This window comes from Octopus bimaculoides, chromosome 4 (assembly GCF_001194135.2).
Source record: "Octopus bimaculoides isolate UCB-OBI-ISO-001 chromosome 4, ASM119413v2, whole genome shotgun sequence".
Taxonomy (NCBI): domain Eukaryota; kingdom Metazoa; phylum Mollusca; class Cephalopoda; order Octopoda; family Octopodidae; genus Octopus; species Octopus bimaculoides.
This window is the reverse complement of record NC_068984.1, coordinates 82193738-82213554: the sequence shown is the minus strand read 5'-3', so window position 1 is coordinate 82213554 and position 19817 is coordinate 82193738. Positions and strand designations below refer to the sequence as shown.

The 19817-nt window shown below is 35.5% G+C and overlaps 1 protein-coding gene and 1 long non-coding RNA gene across 2 annotated transcripts in view; one reads left to right on the top strand and one right to left on the bottom strand.

Annotated features, from left to right (window-relative positions):
• Positions 1–197: 197 nt before the first annotated feature.
• Positions 198–19817, top strand: part of LOC106882350 (tigger transposable element-derived protein 1) — a 33915-nt gene continuing 14295 nt past the window's right edge. Inside the window, exons 1-3 of the mRNA XM_014932997.2 lie at positions 198–587; positions 4232–4381; positions 18799–18854. Coding sequence (XP_014788483.1) covers positions 455–587; positions 4232–4381; positions 18799–18854 — 339 coding nt within the window. The 5' untranslated portion in view covers positions 198–454. The remainder of the gene's footprint in view (positions 588–4231; positions 4382–18798; positions 18855–19817) is intronic.
• LOC128247597 (uncharacterized) lies at positions 17290–19353 on the bottom strand. Its single transcript, XR_008263945.1, has 3 exons — positions 19037–19353; positions 18402–18495; positions 17290–18252 (listed from the first exon to the last, which is right to left on the bottom strand). It is a non-coding gene; the product is annotated as an uncharacterized LOC128247597 (long non-coding RNA).

Genomic DNA, 19817 nt, shown 5'->3' with positions numbered 1-19817 from the left:
AAATCAACTTCATTCTGCTTATAATTCTAACCGAGAAGTTAAAATAGTTGTGGTGTGAGTAACATAATGCAAGGGAGAGTGTCCGGTACGGGGTAAGAATGGGAGAGGAATTACGAAGTATTCACGTGTCAAAGAAGAAAACTAGAAGGCAGCCCTCCTACTTTAAATATTATGCCAAAAAGATAGAAAATGTAATTTATCTTTAAAGCGAAACGCGTTCATCAAAACACAGAGAGAGTGAGTGAGTGTTTGTGAATGGATGGAGTAATTAAAGAGTACGCATGTGTGATCGGTGAGTAAGCTTAAGGTGCCTGAAAAGCACCGTAAAAGCATACATCCTACAAGAAGCCTATTTCCTCTGTGAAAACAAAATATATATGGTGGTCGAGAAGTGAAACGAATCGGAGAGTGCCAGTTACTCATAAACATTCCAGGGAAAATAGCATATGGCAAGATGGTGGTGCTATTAGGAAGTCCTGATTTTTCTATAGAAACTTCGGCACATTCACCCGTGGCGTTCGCCTATTCCCTGTCAATTTTGTATCTTGTTTCCAGCTTTATTAGTGTGTTATCAGATGGTTTGCAAGGTAAATAAAAAAAAACCTCTAGCCAGTTCCTCGTTTGACAGTTTTGGAACTTTCCTAAGCGGCTGCCCCGTGTTTAACACTATCAGACATGATACTACATATTTAGAATAATTTCTTGAACCTATTTCCAAAATTCTATACCTCATATGTCGTATATATATATATATATATATATATATATACACTGGTGATTTCAGTGATGCACGTCGTTTTTGTAAACGTGTACTATGTATAATATAAGTCTTTTTATGGTTGTTTTTGTAACAAATTTTAATGCTCGCCGTCTAATATTGGCTGAAGGTGTTTATCTTTATTGTACACACTAACAATTATACTTACTTATACTTAACGAAGTTTTTTTTTTTTTCAAGAAAGTATTCATAATTACTCTAACAATCAATAAAATATGCATCTTTTGACGTACGCCTGTTAAGTACCTCATGTAAGCATTAAGAACGAACAACATTTCTTCTTTAAACTACTTACGAAAAAAAATAATAAATTCTTTGAGCACAAATCTATTTAGTAATTTCAACAAATTTCGAATGAACCTTCATATATTTTTTGTTTCGCTCAACTCTTCCAGTAATCTAAGTTTTCCATTACTGTCGGGACATTATATATTTTTAAGAGTAGCTCTTCCCTTTTACTATTTCCGTATTCGTGTTTATATATATAAATCGGCTTCTCACCGGCTTTAATTTATTCAGTTTTTTTTTATTCTTGTTTCGTTTTTTTAATTCTTTCGTAGCAGTTACTTTCACATACATATGTTGTGTGTGTATACATATATATATATGTTCGCACTTAAAAACAAAGAAAACGAGAAGATACAATCTAACCCGAAGTACTCAATGTACATAAAGTGGATATAATCTTTTATTAAAATAACTCCCACAAGACTAGTCCTGTTGTCTTCAATTTAGAATTTTGTCATATGAATTCTAAAGTATAAAGGAAGAAGACCTAGTTCTGTAAATCTTTCGTGTTATATATATATATATATATAACATGCATGATTTACAGAACTAGGTATATATATATATATATATGCACTTCATCAACTAGGCATATATATATATACATGCACTTCATCAACTAGGCATATATATATATATATATATATATATATATATATATATATATATATATATATATACATGCACTTCATCGTTGGGGCCGAATAAACATTAAGGAAAAAGGAAAAAATGCATGTGCAAAGGGCGCAAATAGAAAGGGACACCAGTTATTTTCCCCAGTGCCTAATTGACCACAATTATAAATTTTTCTTAATGAATAAAACGCTGCAAATTTTTATTATATCTTTTTCCTGCTGTCCTAGTTACGAATAAATAATTTGCTTACATAGCTAACAGCTATTTTTAATATAGTTATAGTGGGGAGGTCTTGCGTTGGAGAAAACTGAATTATTAATCCATTATTTCACATTCAGCACCCTTCTGAAAATTGAAGGGTCGTGGGGGAACTATACTGTTGGGCTGTGCTTGGGGCATAGGTTGGCCTTAATCTGGCATTATTGTATACATACATATATGTATGTGTGTATATATATATATATATATATATATATATATGTATCTTTTTTCTATGTATAAGTGTGTATATATGTATGTGTGTATATGTTTATATATGTATGTATGTGTGCATATGTATGTGTTTATATGTTTACATGTTTATTATATATATTTGAGTATTTTCGATGAACATTTTGAATTGTGAATGTATTTAATACACATTGTGTAATTTGTTGATTTTATCAAGAATTATTTTTACTTTTTGCATTTTTTTTATATATACTTCAAATATACCTATTATCAAACATCTTAATTCTTGCTCATAATCTAAGAATTTGAAACAACTGATCACCCATCTTATTCCTTGTGTCAATTCTGACAGACTTTGAATTGAGAATTTCAATGCTAATTTCCTTGTAGACGCAGTCCTATTATATATTGACATCTAATTAAGAAATAATAGGAGTATTGATACAAAAATCTTTAATCTGTAAAAGAATTGTTTTGACAACTATGAAATTCTGTTTGCCAAAATTGTGTCTGTTAATGGAACATGACATTGGTGAATGACTACTGTGATCAGTCAGACATTAAACTTCGAAACATCTATCTAAAAAGTCTATGAGTACTAGACTGAAGAGAATTAGTTTACTGGGTAAATATATTAGCTGTTAATTCTAATAGTTCACATGAAAACTCAGTAGTGATGCTGAACTGAGTATTAGGGAGCAACATGTAACTCAATCAATACAAATTAAGGGACAAAAATCTTAACTTAATATTACCTTGAATCTAATAGTATCGTTTACACTCAAATTTGAGGGGTAAGTGAAAGCATAAATATTTAGCATTATAAGTATTGAAGTCATATTTTAATTAAGTTTTCATCAAAAGGTATATACTATAATCTCTCCACTTTTTTCTCTATCTTTTCCCCTCTCTTTCCCTCTCGCCCCCTCTCTTTGCTGATATGATAAAGCACTGGTTGATATAGCATTGGATTTAAAACCTTAAGGAAGTTATACATGAAACTTATCACATTCCAGGTGTCTTTTCCTCTTATTTTTGTTTCCTCCTTCAGACATCAAAATAAAGCTACTAATGTAAAAAAATAAGGTATTAAAGTAACTAGGGTTAAGACTGATTTTAACCTCATCTCCAGGGAAAATTTTAAAATATGGTCAATTTTGAGGGTTAACAATTTTTCTCATCCAACTTTATTGTCAATATGAGTTTCTTTTCAGTAGACAAAGGCACTATATGCATTACTTTTAGATTAGATAGAAGTGGGATGTGTAAAGTGGAGCCAAATTACATAACCAGGAATTAAAATTGTTTCCAATGTGACACACCAAGGGATTTCCTCTTCTATAGTACTCACCACTGCAGGTTTATTTTTGTGTTTTTTTTATGTTATTTTTGTTACTGATAGTGCCAAGACATCCCCAGTTAAGCAGACCTCTCAGTAAAGTGTTGTAACCATAACCATACTGTCTTTCCTTCAGACATAATTTCCCTAGGACTATAATATCCTATTTATCCTTTGTTTCTTAAGATAGCAAAGGTGTAATTGGAGGAAGATTTGGCTGCTATTTCTAGCAACCTGATTGACTGCATAGAGATTCCTATGTTAGTTAATACTGGTTTCTTGCTTTGACCCAAAATCAATTTTTGCAGAACAGTTTATTTTATTAAATAAATAAATAAATAAATAAAAATTAAAAAAAAATATTTGTGATACTTATACTATTGAACTTCATTCAGGGAATAAAACAAAAAAAGGACTTAATCCAGTGTTTTATGTTGTTACTGTCTTCATTGCTCTTGACTTTACAATTGGTCATCAAAACGAAAAATTAAATAGAAAAATTTCGTGAAATTTTAAATGAATTTAGCTATTTACCTCAAGCAGGTTCTCTTTCATATCAGGTAAAATTTGATCATCCAAAGTATATGTCTGAATAATGCTTTCTCCTGTAATATCTTCACTTAAATGGTACATTGGATTCTACAAATATTTATTATATCTGTATCATATCAAAAAAAAATCTGCATAAAATAGTTTCAAAAGAATTTTAAAACTATTTTTGTTTTTTTTTCTTCTTGTAGCTTCACATCTGATATGTCGCCAATGTGGTCATGAAGTAGCTTGCATTGATGATCTGGTTCATATACCAAGTAGCTTAGCCCTTCGACAGAGAAATGATACAATTCAAAGCAAAGATAAAACAATTGTTCAGCTCTTCCAAAATCCTGAAGGTAACAATTCTTTTAGTTAAATGTTATGTAAGAGGGGGACAATCACAGATTAGTTGAGATAACAAATGACTAAAATGATATTGTTGTACCTTATTACAGACTTTACACAAATCAATCTGATGCTCATATCAATCATTTGTTGAAATATGTTTCTGATAGCCTTATTTAGAAAGAATGACTTCTCAGTCAGTAGTCTATAGATTATTTTAATGTTCTGATAATGTTACTCCTATAAAAAAAAAAAGTTAAAATTTATAGATTTTAATTTCTAAAAATATCATGAAACAAAGTTGCTGCTGATAGAAAACCTGATTTTTTATGTTAGAAAATGTGGACTCTAACGAAAGATATGTAAATTACAGCATATAACAAATAAGATTTTAATATAATCTTTCATAGTTTGGCTTTAGCACTAAGAGTTGCCACTGCTATAACACTGATTGGGAGACTACAGATAGCTGAGTGGATAAGTTAGCAGATAACCAGCTGAAAAGTTCATGCATTGTCAGTAGCACTACGTTCTGTTCATAGCTCGGAGACCTGGAAACCACTCTGGTTCAATCATCCCAAGAATTATATGAAAACTAGTTTTTCAGTACCCCACAAAAAACAGAGTTACGGGTCTCTCTGATGATGATAGTGGTCACTTGACAATTCTTGTTGAATGATGTGCTTGTGATTATGATCAATAGATTTACTTTTATCAGGCCTGCTATCTGTTTTGAGAATTAGAAATCTTTTGTATGGTATTTCATGGTCTTAGATTCATGTTGTCCAAGTTTAGAGAGGATCCTCCTTTTTCTGTCTTGAGGCTACAAGTCCATTAGGTTGAAGCTTATCCCAATTCTCACCTCAGTGACTGGTTGTATAAGACTCCTCACTGAATAGGATGCTAGTCCATGGCAAGGTTAACCCCAACCTGTCCCATGCTGTTGGTGATATTAATTTTCAGCTGATTGGAGTTGAGAAATATGATCTGAGAATCAAAGCCATGACTTGATAATCATGAGCTCAACCACTGCGCTATGTACCTTCATCTGGAGTGGATGAGGAATAAAATTCTTTCTTTAGCATGAAACAATGACTGTGAAGACTTGTATTCTCTTTATAGCAGTGAGCATTATTAGAGATAACTACAAGCAGGTTAATAATGTACAGTAAGAATAATGGGGGACATAATCAAACTTTCAGACACACTAGAGTTGATAGTGTGAACCAGACAGAGTCCTGACAGTATGCACTGTGATGGTGCAATTTGTCTGAAAGCTTCTAATCCAAGAGTCGAGAGGCAAATAAAGCCCATAAGTGGATGGCTTAGCTTGAACATTCTTATACTAGACATGAACAATAGCTTTGATGTCAGATGCAACAATTTTTTTTTTGGAGAACTGCTAGAACACTGAAAGGGGGTGGGGTGGCATTTTTTTGAGTTGCACTTTATTTATAGTTTATATTTTTTGTGAGGAAAGGGGGCAGCAAACTCAAAGACCACCCCAGATGCCACAAATTCTAGCTGCTCTCTGACAGATTTGTGGTCAAGCCTGTAGCAGTGGAGACCTCCAGCATCCTCAGCCCCCAGACCACATCCCTGCTCACTGCTTTTGAGGCAGCAATGGCTATCCACCATTCTCTGAGGAATGTCTTTTTCCATTTTGTTCGCTGGGACCATGAGGCAGACTGACAAGCCCTTTTAGGTATTACTTTTACTTATTGTTTTATTTAACCAATCTTAATTTAATAAAATGGAAAATAAACCAAAAACATTTTATTCCATGATACACTTGAGATGCAGAAAGTGAGTATGACTGGTTGATAGCAAGTTACAGAAGTTGCTTTTCATCAGTAGTATGCTTCCAAAGATCAAGATATATCCCTGTAGAAAAAGAATGAAGATTTTAGTAAGGATAGCTGCTAACTCAGGAGTATACTTGAGAAATATTGCTAGACTGGTGACTTTGTTGTTCTGAAGGGATTGCTATTGTTGCGAAATCCTTGCTCAGCTCTGATTGAGCAAATCTATGATCAAAAGTATTCCAGCCATGACCATCTCATTTTTTTTCTGTGTAGGAAACTCAGGACCACATAGTTCAATGATTGTAAGAGTTTTTATTTATTGTGTCTATGTGTATGTGATGGTGAGGTGGAAATTATGGAAGTATTTTGTTGAATGTGTGGAAGCTTTCTCCCCAAGAAGTACTACTTACAGTGCATTTTTAACTGAGGAAACAGAGCTTGCTAGCTGTACATTGCAAGAAGGTATTGCTTGCTTTTTAGATGTTAGTTTAGCCATAAGTCAGCCCTTAGTGAGAAGAGCTATGATCAAGGGCATTCCAATCATAATCATTCTGTTTCTGTTTAAAGCATAGTGTATGCATGACTACGTCACCTGTCTCTTATAATGTGGTAGGATGTGATTTGCAGGAGATTTAGTAATTATTTCTAGCAGGTCAAGTAAAACACATAAGGGTCCCTCACTTTGGCATGTGACATGTAGGAGTACTGGTAGTCAGAAAAAGAACAATGTTGGTAGAAGTGGGGGAATTTCTCAAGTTATTGAAGGCTGTATTCTTTATCTGCACTGTTACAGTGTAGCTGTATGTGAATCCATTTGTGGTCTGGATTTATAAGGGCTGATTGCATATGTGATATGAAGTGACATGATTAAAAGGATGAGTTCAGCAACCTGTTTAAGTGTCTCAGATGGGTTAGAGGTGAAACACATTTGCTGCTAAGGATAGATAGCATAAAACTAATGGAATTCTAATCAGTTTGTTAACATTAAGTATCATAGCATTGCATTATATACAAATGTGGTGGGTGGCAGTGGCCTCAATTAAGCAGTCGCTGGACAATTTGATATATGCAGAGATGATAGTACTTTGGAAAGCCCAGATTCCTGATTCATGAATTGTTTCTAACCACTACTTCTATTTTTATAAGAAACCCAGCTGTATATTAGTTGCTATAAGTGGGTCTCTTCTTAAAATCTTGTGATTATTGGGCCACTAGCCATAAAGTAGGTGAAGACAGAATTATGTGCCAGCTGATAAGGCAGTCTCCCAAGGTTTAACACAAGGTGGGTGTCCTACCTGCCATCAAGATTCTGCTGAGAAACTTTTTCACCTTTACTTTCTGACAGACAGCGGCACCATATAAAGTGTAAAGGGAAAGTGAAAAGGGAATTAGCACATCAAGAAACTTGATCAAAAGTCTGGTCTAATGCATGCACAAAAGTCCAGGGGAAACATTGAAATGAGTGCTGCATTGAGCTTACCCATGGGTACTGTGTTGAGTGGTATTGTCTTATGACACCAGCTGTATTACTATTTAAAGTATGAAGTGACTTCGGCTGCAAGACAAAGTGTCTTTACTTTGGCTATCAGAGCTACATCTCTTCTAAGTTGGTTCACTTACAGGAAACTGCAAGCATGCAAGGCTACACAGAAATAGGGACAGCGATTTACAACTAGCATAATTTCATTGCTTGTTACATGCTTTTGCTAATTGTTTTTGATGCCTATGTAGTTGTGAACAAACATACACTCTTTCAGCCCTCCCAACTTTGACCCTTACAACAGCTGGAAGGAGAGAGGGCTGCACTAGAACCTAGCTGGCAGTCATTCACAGCTGTGAAATCTGAAGCAATATGAAATGAAGTGCCTTTCTCAAGGACAAAATACACTGTCCGGTCCAGGAAGCTATAACTTTGTGACCATGAACTCAACACCCTAACCACTCATCCATAAAAGTCTTTGGGTACATTAAAAGACCCACTAAAGGCCTATCTAAAGTATATCTTGAGAGACAGATTGAAAGAAACTGTGTGGCAACCTAAACGTAAGTAAGGCTCAGCGTTTTGAGATCAACTTCCAGTACTTCATTTGATGTCTTCCTGGGTCAACCTCTTCCACAACTTCCCTGTACTTCAATAATTTGGCCACAGTAAACTTTATCAGAATAGACAGGGTTAAATGGAGAAAATTTTCATGTGTAATTACAGTCTGCAAATTTTCAGATCAATATTATATACATAAACATTTAAATTTTGTCTTTGTATAAAGATATGATTTATGTAATAATTATAATGATAATAGTAATAATTAAGAGATTCTGCCAAACATCTGTATATCATTAAACATCTAAATACCTGAGGTGAATTATTGTTAAGAAGATTACAGTTTTGTGGACAATTAAACCCCATCTTTAAAGTGTATAGGTAGAATATTTATAGCAATACTTGTTTCCATTGGTTTAGTCTCAGATAGTCATCAAATTTCTTATTCAAAGCTGTAGCAAGTAGCCTTCAAATGTAAATATCATAATCTTTTGTTTATAAATAAAGACTCCTAGTTTGAATCAAGTTTTGCACCATGTATATATACAGGAGATAAATAAAACTTGATGAAATCAAAGACAAAACCAATCAAAATATAGTGTATGTGTTTGTGTATGTATATATATATATAGGAACAGGTATGGCTATGTGGTTAAGAAGCTTCTTTCTCAACCATGTGGTCACAGGTGAGGGCATCTGGCTGTTGAATTCTGTCTGACCCATGCAAGCATGGAAAAATGGGCATTAGATGATGATGATAACATATATGTGTGTGTATAATAATAATGAAATTATTGTGTACAGTGCTCAGGTGCACTACAACTCATCAAAGGTGCATGTATAGGATGTAGAATTATGTCAGGAAAGTGAACAGTGTATGAGTCATGATATACATGTGTGCATGCATATGGAGGTGAGGATATCAGATGTAGTGTTGGTAAATTTCAGGAAGCATGGAGGTTTTAGAACATACAATGTCTCAGCAGCTAACAACTGATGCAGGTAGTTTGTTCCATGCTTCAGCAACTCTGAGTGTGAAAAAATGTTTCCGGAAGCCATGGGTGCTTTGCTGTTTTCTGACTTTATTGGCATTCCCATGTGTGTTAGACACATGGAGCTCAAAAATGTGCTCAAGGTGGTTGTTGGCATGATGGTTAATAATTTTGTGGGTGTTTACCAAGTCAGTTGCCAGATGCTGGAGCTTCAATGTATCTATGCCTAGGGAAGCTAGGCGTTCAGAATATGTTAGATGCCTGATGGAAGGTATTCATTTGGTTGCATGTCTCTGAACAGTTTCCAGGAGGTCAATGTCATGAGCAAGAAAGGTGATGCAAATTCCAAGTGTGGCTGCACCATAGCCATATATAGCCTTAAATAGATAGCTGGAGAGCGGCTGACAAAAGTCTTGCTGAATGATGCCAAGACATCCTCAGCTTTCTTGACAATTTTAGAGATGTGCTTTGTCCAGTGCAAATTGCTGCTGACTAATGACCAGGTCACATTCACAAGAAGACTTCTTGATATTAGTGTTGTGGAGAGAGTATGTGGATGCTGGGTTTTTCCTCCCCAAATGCATGGTGATACACTTGTCCACAGTCAGCTTGAGTTGTCAGTCTGTGATCCATTGTTGCATTGTGTCCAGTTCTGATTGCGGGAAAGATCTAACGTGTTCAGGATCTGTCCTGTTTATCTCAAGGTACAGCTTGACGTCATCTACATATTTCAGCACTGTGACATTCTTTAAGTTATGTATATATGCACTTATGTATGTACATATGTAAGTATAATCAATCATCATCATTTGGTGTCAGTTTTCCCTGCTGGCATGGGTTAGGCAGCTTGACAGAAGCTATCAAGGCCAGGAGCCACTCCAGGTTCCATAGTCTATTTGGCATGGTTTCTACAACTGGATGCCCTTCCTAATGCCAACCACTTTACAGAGTGTACTGGGTTCTTTTTACATGACACCATCACCAGTGCTTTTCTCATGGCATCAGCACCAGTGCTTTTTATGTAACACCTTGGTTTAAGATATCAATTCTGTTGTGGTAGGCAGATCTTCTTGAGTACAGCAATGCACCACATATTCCAGTCTTTTGTCATTTCCTTGTTTTGGCTCAGTTTTTTTGACATTAGCTTTCAGCACTTCATTCTATGTCTTCCTGGGTCTTCCTCTTTCACAACCTCCCTCCACTTTAAGTGATCAGCATTTCTTTATGCAACTGCTCTCATCCAGATGCATCACATGACCAAGCCAGCTCAGTCTTCTCTTGTGCATATTGCACCTAATCCCTCTTAGGCCTAATTTTTCTTTCTATACACTAGTGCTCTATCACACATGCACACTGACATTGCACATCCAACAGATAATACCAGCTTCATTCCTCTCTCGTCTTTGCATGACCTCTGCGTTCAGGGCCCACATCTCTCTACCATGTAGCATTGCAGTTTGCATACATACATCATACAATATTCCTTTCACTTGGAAAGAGAAACCTTTCATTGCCAATGGAAGTAAAAGCTCTCTGAACTTTTTCCATCCTATTCTTATTCTAACAACTACACACTTTTGGTACATCCTCCTCCACTGCTAAATAGGTCACCTAAGTAGCAAAAATTATCTACTATTTCCAGAGAGCCTCCAGGATATTTGAGGAAATCAGTTTCCCAGATATCTGTAGTCTTTATGGCTCCTGTACATCTTCCACTTAGAAACACTACTTTCTCTGTTAACCTTCCTACTATTTCACTGCACCTCTTGTATGTCCATAGTTTGTACTGGGTACACCAAATGGAATTTTTGTCTACACCCTTCCTACATATTGAGTGGGGTCATTTATCTGAAATGGGTAGGGTCCTGTTTGATTTCTTGCTTACTAGAATGTTGGTCTTTGCTAACTTAACTTTAAGACCTTTCAATTCCAGGTTTTGCTTCCACACCTGGTATGTATTTTCTAATTCTGTTACAGATTCTACTATGAGGGCAAGATCATCAGCATATAGTAGTTCCCATGGATTACCAGTCCTAAATTTCTGTTATAGCCTGGAGGACAATGATGAATAGGAGGGGGCTGAGGACCAAGCCTTGGTGAACATCTACCTGTGTACTAAATTTGTCAATGTACTCATGACTAACTCTTACGTTTACTAACAGTACCTCTGTACCTGACCTGCACTACTTTTACAAGCCATTCACCTACCTCTAATATATATATATATATTGTAAATGGAAGAACTACTCAGTTAGGATGAAATTGAAACTTCAGGACAAGAGAAGCAGCCAATGATGATATTTTGTAAATATACACTCCAAATGATGTGGAATGATGTTTTAAATAAGGAGGGACACATTAGGCGAGAATGATTTGATTATAATTGAGGTAATCTGAATAGCTTAGAAAATTATAATCTTAACAGTGCTTAAATTTCTAAGCGTAACCAATTTGATTTACTCTAAAGGAACCTCCATGGTCACTCATCATGCTATGAATAGCAGACAAATATCCCTCAAATCCTACTATGTCTTAAAAATTTTAAGTCACATTGGATAATGAAGTTCTGGAGGAAAAAAAAAATCAACTGGATTGTCTTGACTGCAATACCTTTAACCCTTTAGCAGTTAAACTAGCTAGTTCTTGCCTCTCATACCTACCCTACAATGTCATTCTATAGATAAATAATCATCATTAATTCGAAACAATGTGAATATATAAGCATTACATTTGACAGAGTAATCTGAATGCTAAAGGGTTATACATACATCAGAGGCTGACCTGGGATTAAGCAGTAACTTGAATTAAATCTCTCATCCTATCTTAGACAATGAAGAAACTGCTACATGGTCATTCAGCTTGCTAAAAGAAGCAGCTAAATTTCCTTCAAATTAAACCTACCATCTTAAATAAAAGGACACCCCCACCCCTCGTCCTTCCTATATATAAAAATAACCTTGAAGCTAATCCATATCAGATCACCTCCAATTCCATTGCTTGTTAGCTAAGATCATCTACTCCCCGGCACACACACACACACACACTCTCTCTCTCTCTCTCTCTCTCTCTCTAATAGAATGTTCAGTTGAGGTATAAACTCCACAGGCTGCATGTCAGTCTAGACTCCTTCTTTACAACTCACATTAGAGAAACTCTTTGTCCAACTCATATCAGCATGGAAAAAATAACAGACATACAGATGATGGTGGTGGTGGTGGGTGGAGCAGTAGCAACAGCAGTATTTCATAATATAATCCTAGATACATTATGTATATAAGCGAAAGGCACAATGGTCACAGATGGAATGTCTTTTACTATAAGTGTGTTTCATTAGGGCTGAATTGGGGCTCCACAACACCAGAAACCCTATGCAATTTAACAAGAAATTAAAATTGATACATTACGAAAGAATAATGATATCAGTTGCTTTTAATTTAGCATATTTACCCCATAATTTATGAAAGGAGTTATCAGGTGTAACGTTCATGCCTTGGTCAAGCAATAATCCCTCAACTATTGCAGGTGCTATGTTTAAAAAAAACCCACGATAGGTGAAAATCTGAAAAGTAGAAACAGTATTGTATTGTATATTTTTTTTATTACTTTTATAATTTATATATATTTATTTTATTATTTTTATACAGGGTGCGAGGGGTATTTGAAGACAGTTTTGGTATACAATAAAATAACTATATTTCAGCATAAATAAATACGTATTTGAATAAACATTTGTGTAATTAGTCTTGATAATGATTTTTAAGCAAATTATTCTATGAAACTGCCTTCGGCTTCGATGACTGCTTCAAAACGGGACCAAAACCGTTGGCATGCTGGCACTATATGGTCCTTATTCATTTTGGACATCACCTGTTAGACTATTGATCCTGGTCAAAGTTATTTTCGTCAGAAAAACTAAAACATGCCTTGTACATGAGGATTTTTCACTTTGTTAAGTAAACATTTTGAATGGATGAGATGGTTTTCCTGTGTCTTTCCAGACACAAATTAGCCTTTCCTCATTACATAGGACTCGTAATCAAATGTCACAGTGTACCACAGTTCTGATAGTCCAGTCTGAGACCTGAAGTTCTTTAGCAATGGACCTCATTGATCTTCTGGGGTTTTCATCGATTATGTTTTGAACGTGTATAAATTCTGGTGTCCTTTTAGTGTCTGAGTGTTGTGAATTTTTTTTTCTCTTTGATGCAGGTGAAACATTACCATCACATGCCTCCAATTCCAACCGAACTTTGTGTACAAATGATCTTCCAACATTTAGAAAGATGCTAATTTCAACATCACTGTGGTTTGCATGTATAGCAACTATGACTGGATGTCTTTTCATTTTTTGAATTAGCATGATATGTTGAAAGGGTTATCTGGGGAAAAAAAATGATTACATTAAATAATCTGAAGGTGTAATGAACTAAAAACGAAATGTCGTCAAATACCCCTCGCACTCTGTATACAAGGTCTGATCAATAAGTATTCAGACTGTTGCCATAGTAATGAAGCTAAAGTATGCAGAGTGAAGCTGCTTGGCACAGATTGACCTTGAACTCTGCTGTGCATGTGCACTAAGCCATGGAAGTTTATAAAAACCTTATACAGAAGAAAAGACAGTACCAGTGCAACGATTACATGCTACACACCTTCCTTCCAAGCACTGCTGTAAACAACAAAAGTGAGCTAGACCATTAAAAATTAGTGCGCATGCACAGCAGAGTTCAGGGTCAATCTGTGCCAAGTGTCTTCACCCTCCGTGCTTTAGCTTTATTACTATAGCAACAGTCTGGATACTTATTGATCATATGATGTATTTAAGCTTTTATAAATTCTTCCCACACTCTTAGGAGTGCCTGTGTCTTCTCTTTTTTGCAGGTGAGGAACATAGTGATGGGCAGTTGTTAGCACTGTCTTTTCTTCTGTGTAAGGAGGTTTTATAAACTTTCATGGCTCCATCAATTGCATTTCTGAATTGCAACGCATGAATCATCTGGGGGTCCCAATCTTCTGCCCTTCTCTGAAGTTCTTTTGCTATTTTTGCTAGAGCTGAGAGGCATTCTAGTGATAGGCCGACTTCTTCTTCCCCTCGATCCTCTTGTTCTTCTTGTTGACTTCATCATCTCTGTCAGATCTTCATCCATTAACAGATCGGAGAAGGCTTCAATCAAGTTATTAACATTCTCGGTAGTCATATCAGTGGGGCCATCTCCTAGCAATTTTGTCAGCTTCACTGCCTTATCTACTGCAGGGTGGTGGATTTCGTCTGGAGAGAATCCTTTATAGTCATGGACCACTTCTGACCACAATTTCTTCTAGCTGACATGCAAAGTTTCATTCTTCATCTCCTTTATGGCCTTCTGAATATTTTGGAGACACATTGCAATGGTTTACCCACACCAGTACTCCTTCAGCAAGAAGTTATCATCTGAGTCCATAGCCTCAACCAAGTGTTGCAGGGAGTTTCGTGTATAGAGCGCCTTAAAAGCATGAATAACGCCTTGCTTCATGCTGGATCAGCAATGTGGTGTTCGGCGATGATTCAATTTGTATGCCCTCATACAACAGGTCAAGCATGTAACCTCCAGCATTGTCCATTAGAAGAAGCGCTTTGAATTCCAGTTCTTTTTTGGTGTGATAAACCTTGATTTCAGGGATGAAGCACTGGTGAAACCAATCCGATGTCAGTGGTTTAATTATCCATGCCTTCTGGTTGTGCATCCAGTGCACTGGCAGCAGGTTCTTATTTTTGTTTTTGAGGGCCCTTGGGTTTTTGGACTTATATAAATAAGCCCTGGCTTTAGCATGAAGTCTGCAGCATCACCATACATAATTGTAACTTGATCTTTGTACACCTTAAATCCAGGGCCTCTGGCCTCCTCCTTCATAATGAAAGTCCGCAATAGCATGTTTCCAAAAGAGGCCAGTCTCATCCATATTGAGACTTGTTCATGTGAATATCCCCCTTCTTCACTGATGGTCTAGAATGTCTTGTTCATGTACTCTTCAGTGGCGGGTTTGTCAGCAGAGGCAGCTTTTCCATGCAGGGACACACTCTTAAGGTTAAACCTCCTTTGAAATTTATCAAACCAACCCTTACTGTCATTAAATTTGGTTGGTTTGGTGGGAGATGCCATAGATGGTCCTGGTTCAAGGTTGTCTGGCTCATCGTCACAGCCATCCATAAACTTGCCTTACAGCTGCCTGGCTTTCTCATGGAGGGTGTTGGTAACCAGTGCAATGTTCTTCCTGCAGTCACTGATACAAAAGGCTAATGCAGACGCCATCCTTACGATGGCCTTATTGCAGGGAAGTTACCACCCTTTTCATTGTCTTGTTAAAAGTCACTTTTGCTGTCGCCCTTATATTTTTCGTTCTTCTTGATGTAGCGAATGGTAGATGCCATAATAGTGGCCTACATCCGCATGCCTTCTCCTTTCCTTAAGTATGTTGAGGAGTCTCACCTTCTCTGCTATAGTAAGCATCTTCTTCTGGCACTTGGGTTCACTGCCAGAAGCCTGAGAATGTGTAGAGCGTTTTGGTGACATTGTAGGGCTTGAAATAAATTTACAATTTTATACATAAATACAAGACAACACCACACACTCGCCTCCCAGGTTTCATTTTCCATATAGTATGTGCAATTCTCTGTTTACTCATCTACAGCACACGACATATTTTCTTTTAATATATTTTAATTAATGTGCTATACAGTGCAGTACTGTAATATTTATTTATTAATTTTTAGGGTGAAAATACTTATTTTATCCCAGATATAATTAAAATCTAAACAATATAAATACCTATCGGCCGCAGAAACCTGCGATATATTGAGGAGTCCACAATATAAATTTACATATATTAGCCAGAAAAATCAGCAATGTACTGAGGGTATGATAGGTGAACCATATGGCGAGTGATTACTGTACTAACATTAGAAATAAAATGAAAAGGTCTCACAGACTTATCTCATGGGAGCATATTCATTTATCCTTATGTTTAAGTCAGAGATATGCTTAAAATGGTGATTATATAACAATGGTAATTTTGCAGTTTGGCAATCTTTTATGTATGTGTGTGTGTGTGTATATATATATATATATATATATATATATATATATATATATTTCTTCTGACTCCCAAGTTCTCCTTCGCTTTTCAAATTTGTCACCTTGCATTTCAGCTCTCAAATTGTCAGTTTCGTAGTTATCTCCCCTATCTCGTGATTATTTATCCCTTTCATTCACCATTTTTCAAATAGACTTTCTCAATTATATCCTCCCTTTAAACGCTTTCCAACACATACAACCTTGTCATCCTTCACTCTTATTCTTTACTAGCGTCTCTTTTCTATCTGCTCTTATTTTTTATTATATTTACTGTCTCATCCCCCCCTCTCTCTTTCAGTCAGAAACATCACTCTCCAGTAATGAGTTTTTCATCACTGTGAACCAATGTATCCAACTTTTCAGTTGGTCTGATCCTGAATTAAGTGACTATATAGTTATAGAGCTGTTCTTGTATTATTGTTGCTTGATGCATATTTTACTATCACATCACTTTGATAAAATATTGTATTCTAACATAAGCACAAGGCCACAAATGTTGTATGTAGAGTGAATTACATCTCAACCTCAGTGCTTGACTAGTACTTTATTTATTTCACAACTATTGGAGTGCGAAGCTTTCCTCACGAACGCACGTTTATGTGATGGTTGTGATCTATAAACAGTTGTTGTAGGAACTGGAAAAAGAAGTATGAGCATGCAATGCACATGTGCACACTGAATTCGTAAAATGGAAGAGAACAAAAACACCATATGCATGTCAAAATAAAATGGTAAAGAAAATAAAACAAGTTATATGATGGCCTACATGCCACGTCTGACACTACGATCATGCAGCTTTGCTGCAATTTTCTTGTTGACCATGCCAAGATGAAAGGCATAGTTGACCTTGGCAAAATCTGAACATTTGAACTAAGAATGTAAAGAGGAATGATTAAATATTACAAAATATTTCATCAGATGCTCTACCAATTCTAATATCTTAAATCAATATCTAAATTGCAAGCCCATTGACTTCTAATTCTTGCTGGTTCGGTATTTAAAATAAAGATCAATTTTCATCATTTTCCATCCAGTTTTATTTTGCTGAAAATGTTCAATTCTAGTAGAAAGATGTAACCTTTACATTACCAGCAGTATTGCAAAGATTAATAGTGATGGCTTCTGTTGTCTGAGAAGATAAGTAATGTGGTTTGGGAAATTTGAAAATGCAATAATATCAACAGTAGTAAAAACACAAATCAATTATATCAGCTGCAATAGCAGGTCAGTATCGAATTAACTATGGTCCCTTAAGATTATTTCAGTTGGACACTCTGCATCCATTATGTTTGCACTGGTGAGATTTTACAATGAGAGATGCATTTGTAAATTTTATTTTGAACATTGTAGGTCATTTAATAGTCAGTTGGATAAGGTATTCAGATAGCCTCGAGTTGACTCAATACCTTGTGAGTAAAATTTAATAGATAGAAGCTGTGAGAACCTGTTAAAGAGGGCCATTCCTGTTGGATGGTAGATTTTATCTTGTTCAGTTTAATGCCTCCACCTAGTTCTTGTGTATCTCCAACAGTCTACTCTGTTGTAAACATTTGAGCTAGGTTTCTAGTCTTAAGATAAGTTCCTTTTTTGCCACCAGTCTTTGGGACCCTAAAAGGGGCTGTAGCCATTGTTCTTCCTCTAAGTCATTAACAAAAAGAAAGTTATGATCATGCAAACCTATGATTAAAGGCATTCATATTGTCTTTTTTCCACCATCTATATCTCTCTGTTCCTTTATTCAATCATCCCATTTATATTCTGGTCCCTGTTCCTTATGAGTATGCCTGGCATTTTGCCACCATCTCTATCCTGTTGTCTCCCACTCTCTCTCTCTCCTCCTGCACTTACCTCAGGTTGGGTAACCATGTATTTGTTTTGCAGTAGCGCACTTGTCTCTGTCTTCATTCCGGATCTCTCTCTCCAGCCAGGTAACTATTGGGTAATTAATTTCATGTTATTACATAACTGACTTCACAGTTTGGGTATTCATAATTTATTGGGAATTCCTAAAAACAAGATCCTGTGTAAGACAGTTCGGTATTCTCAATAAATGCACAAAAACCATTTTAAGGGCTACATACTTTGTATTGTTGTTACTGGATTAACGAAACAATTATGTTGACCTGAACCCAAAGCCACATGGTTGCAAAGCGAGCTTCTTCACCACACAGCCAACTAAAAGAAAGAAAAAAACCTGAATTGGCATGGTAGGAAATTCTTTAACTCTTCAATTCAATCATAATGGGTATGAGGCTGGATAAAAAACAACAACATTTGACTAAACAGGGAATGATCATATAAACAATAAGAATAATTTTAGAACTTGTACTCTGTACTGTTTTTACACAAAATATGTAGAAGTTATGGAACTATTTAAACAATTTCTGCCATTTTAGGTTTTTTAACAATTTAAGCAATTGGTTTTTTTACATGTTACCTTTTTTTTTTTTCATTCTCTTTTATGACTTTTCTGTTAAGGAAAATACTTTGAAGTGATAACATTTTCAAAAGCAGAAGTTTTAAAAGCTGATAAGGTAAGTTTTACTTTGCTACTCCAAAAATTTCTCTTCTAATACTTCAGCACTCACAGTACTAAAGGTTTGATTTAAAATATGACTTGTTTGAACAAAAGCATTTTTATAATTATTTGATTTAGGTACTCTGAATGCTAAAAGGATTAGATAGATATTTTTTTCATCAATTATTATTAACTTACTTTTTTTGCTTCCATATTTTTCATTTTATGTTGCATGTAGTAGTTATCATGTTAGGAGTGTATTCTCCACTCTCCCATGAGGATAAGCTGGATGTCAGCTCTGTACTTTGAATTTAAGTATTTTTAGTTATAAAATTTGTGCCTCAAATATTAACACTTCAAGTCTTTTTAAATATCAGTATCCCTTATAAATTTCTTCTTGTTTTATAGATGCAGTGATGGCAGTATCTAATGTGCATGTGTATTAAATTACCAGTGTGTTAACAATTTTGTTTCTTTGCTATAATATTCTATTGAACATATTTATAGATTTTGCTTTGCCTACACTGGGTGTGATGATGATTTGTGCTATATGAGAGAGGACATAAAAAGTTGCGAGGAACAGCTGTATATCTATGTATATCAGTTTGTGTGAGCTTGAATATGTAGGTACTTTTGCCTGCTTTTCAATATCCAAGTTCCTAACTGCTGTCATCACTAATGCCATCTAAACCATTTATCATTGTTAACTTAGAATTTCCTTTGATCTATGACATCTTAGGGAGTTGACCTTCCCTTCTTCCTTGAACATCATGACTACAGTATTCCTTTTCTTTCTTTCTCTCTTTATTTTACTGATAAAATAAATAACTTTCTTATTCTTAACAGTTATAAAATGATTGTTCTCTTATGTTTGTAAACAGTTCTACCTAGCACTGTCAATCAATTGTTGTTGTTGTTTGTTCCTTCTTGAGCCATGCCTGACTCATAAGGGCTGGTTTCCCGGTTTCATTGGTGTATA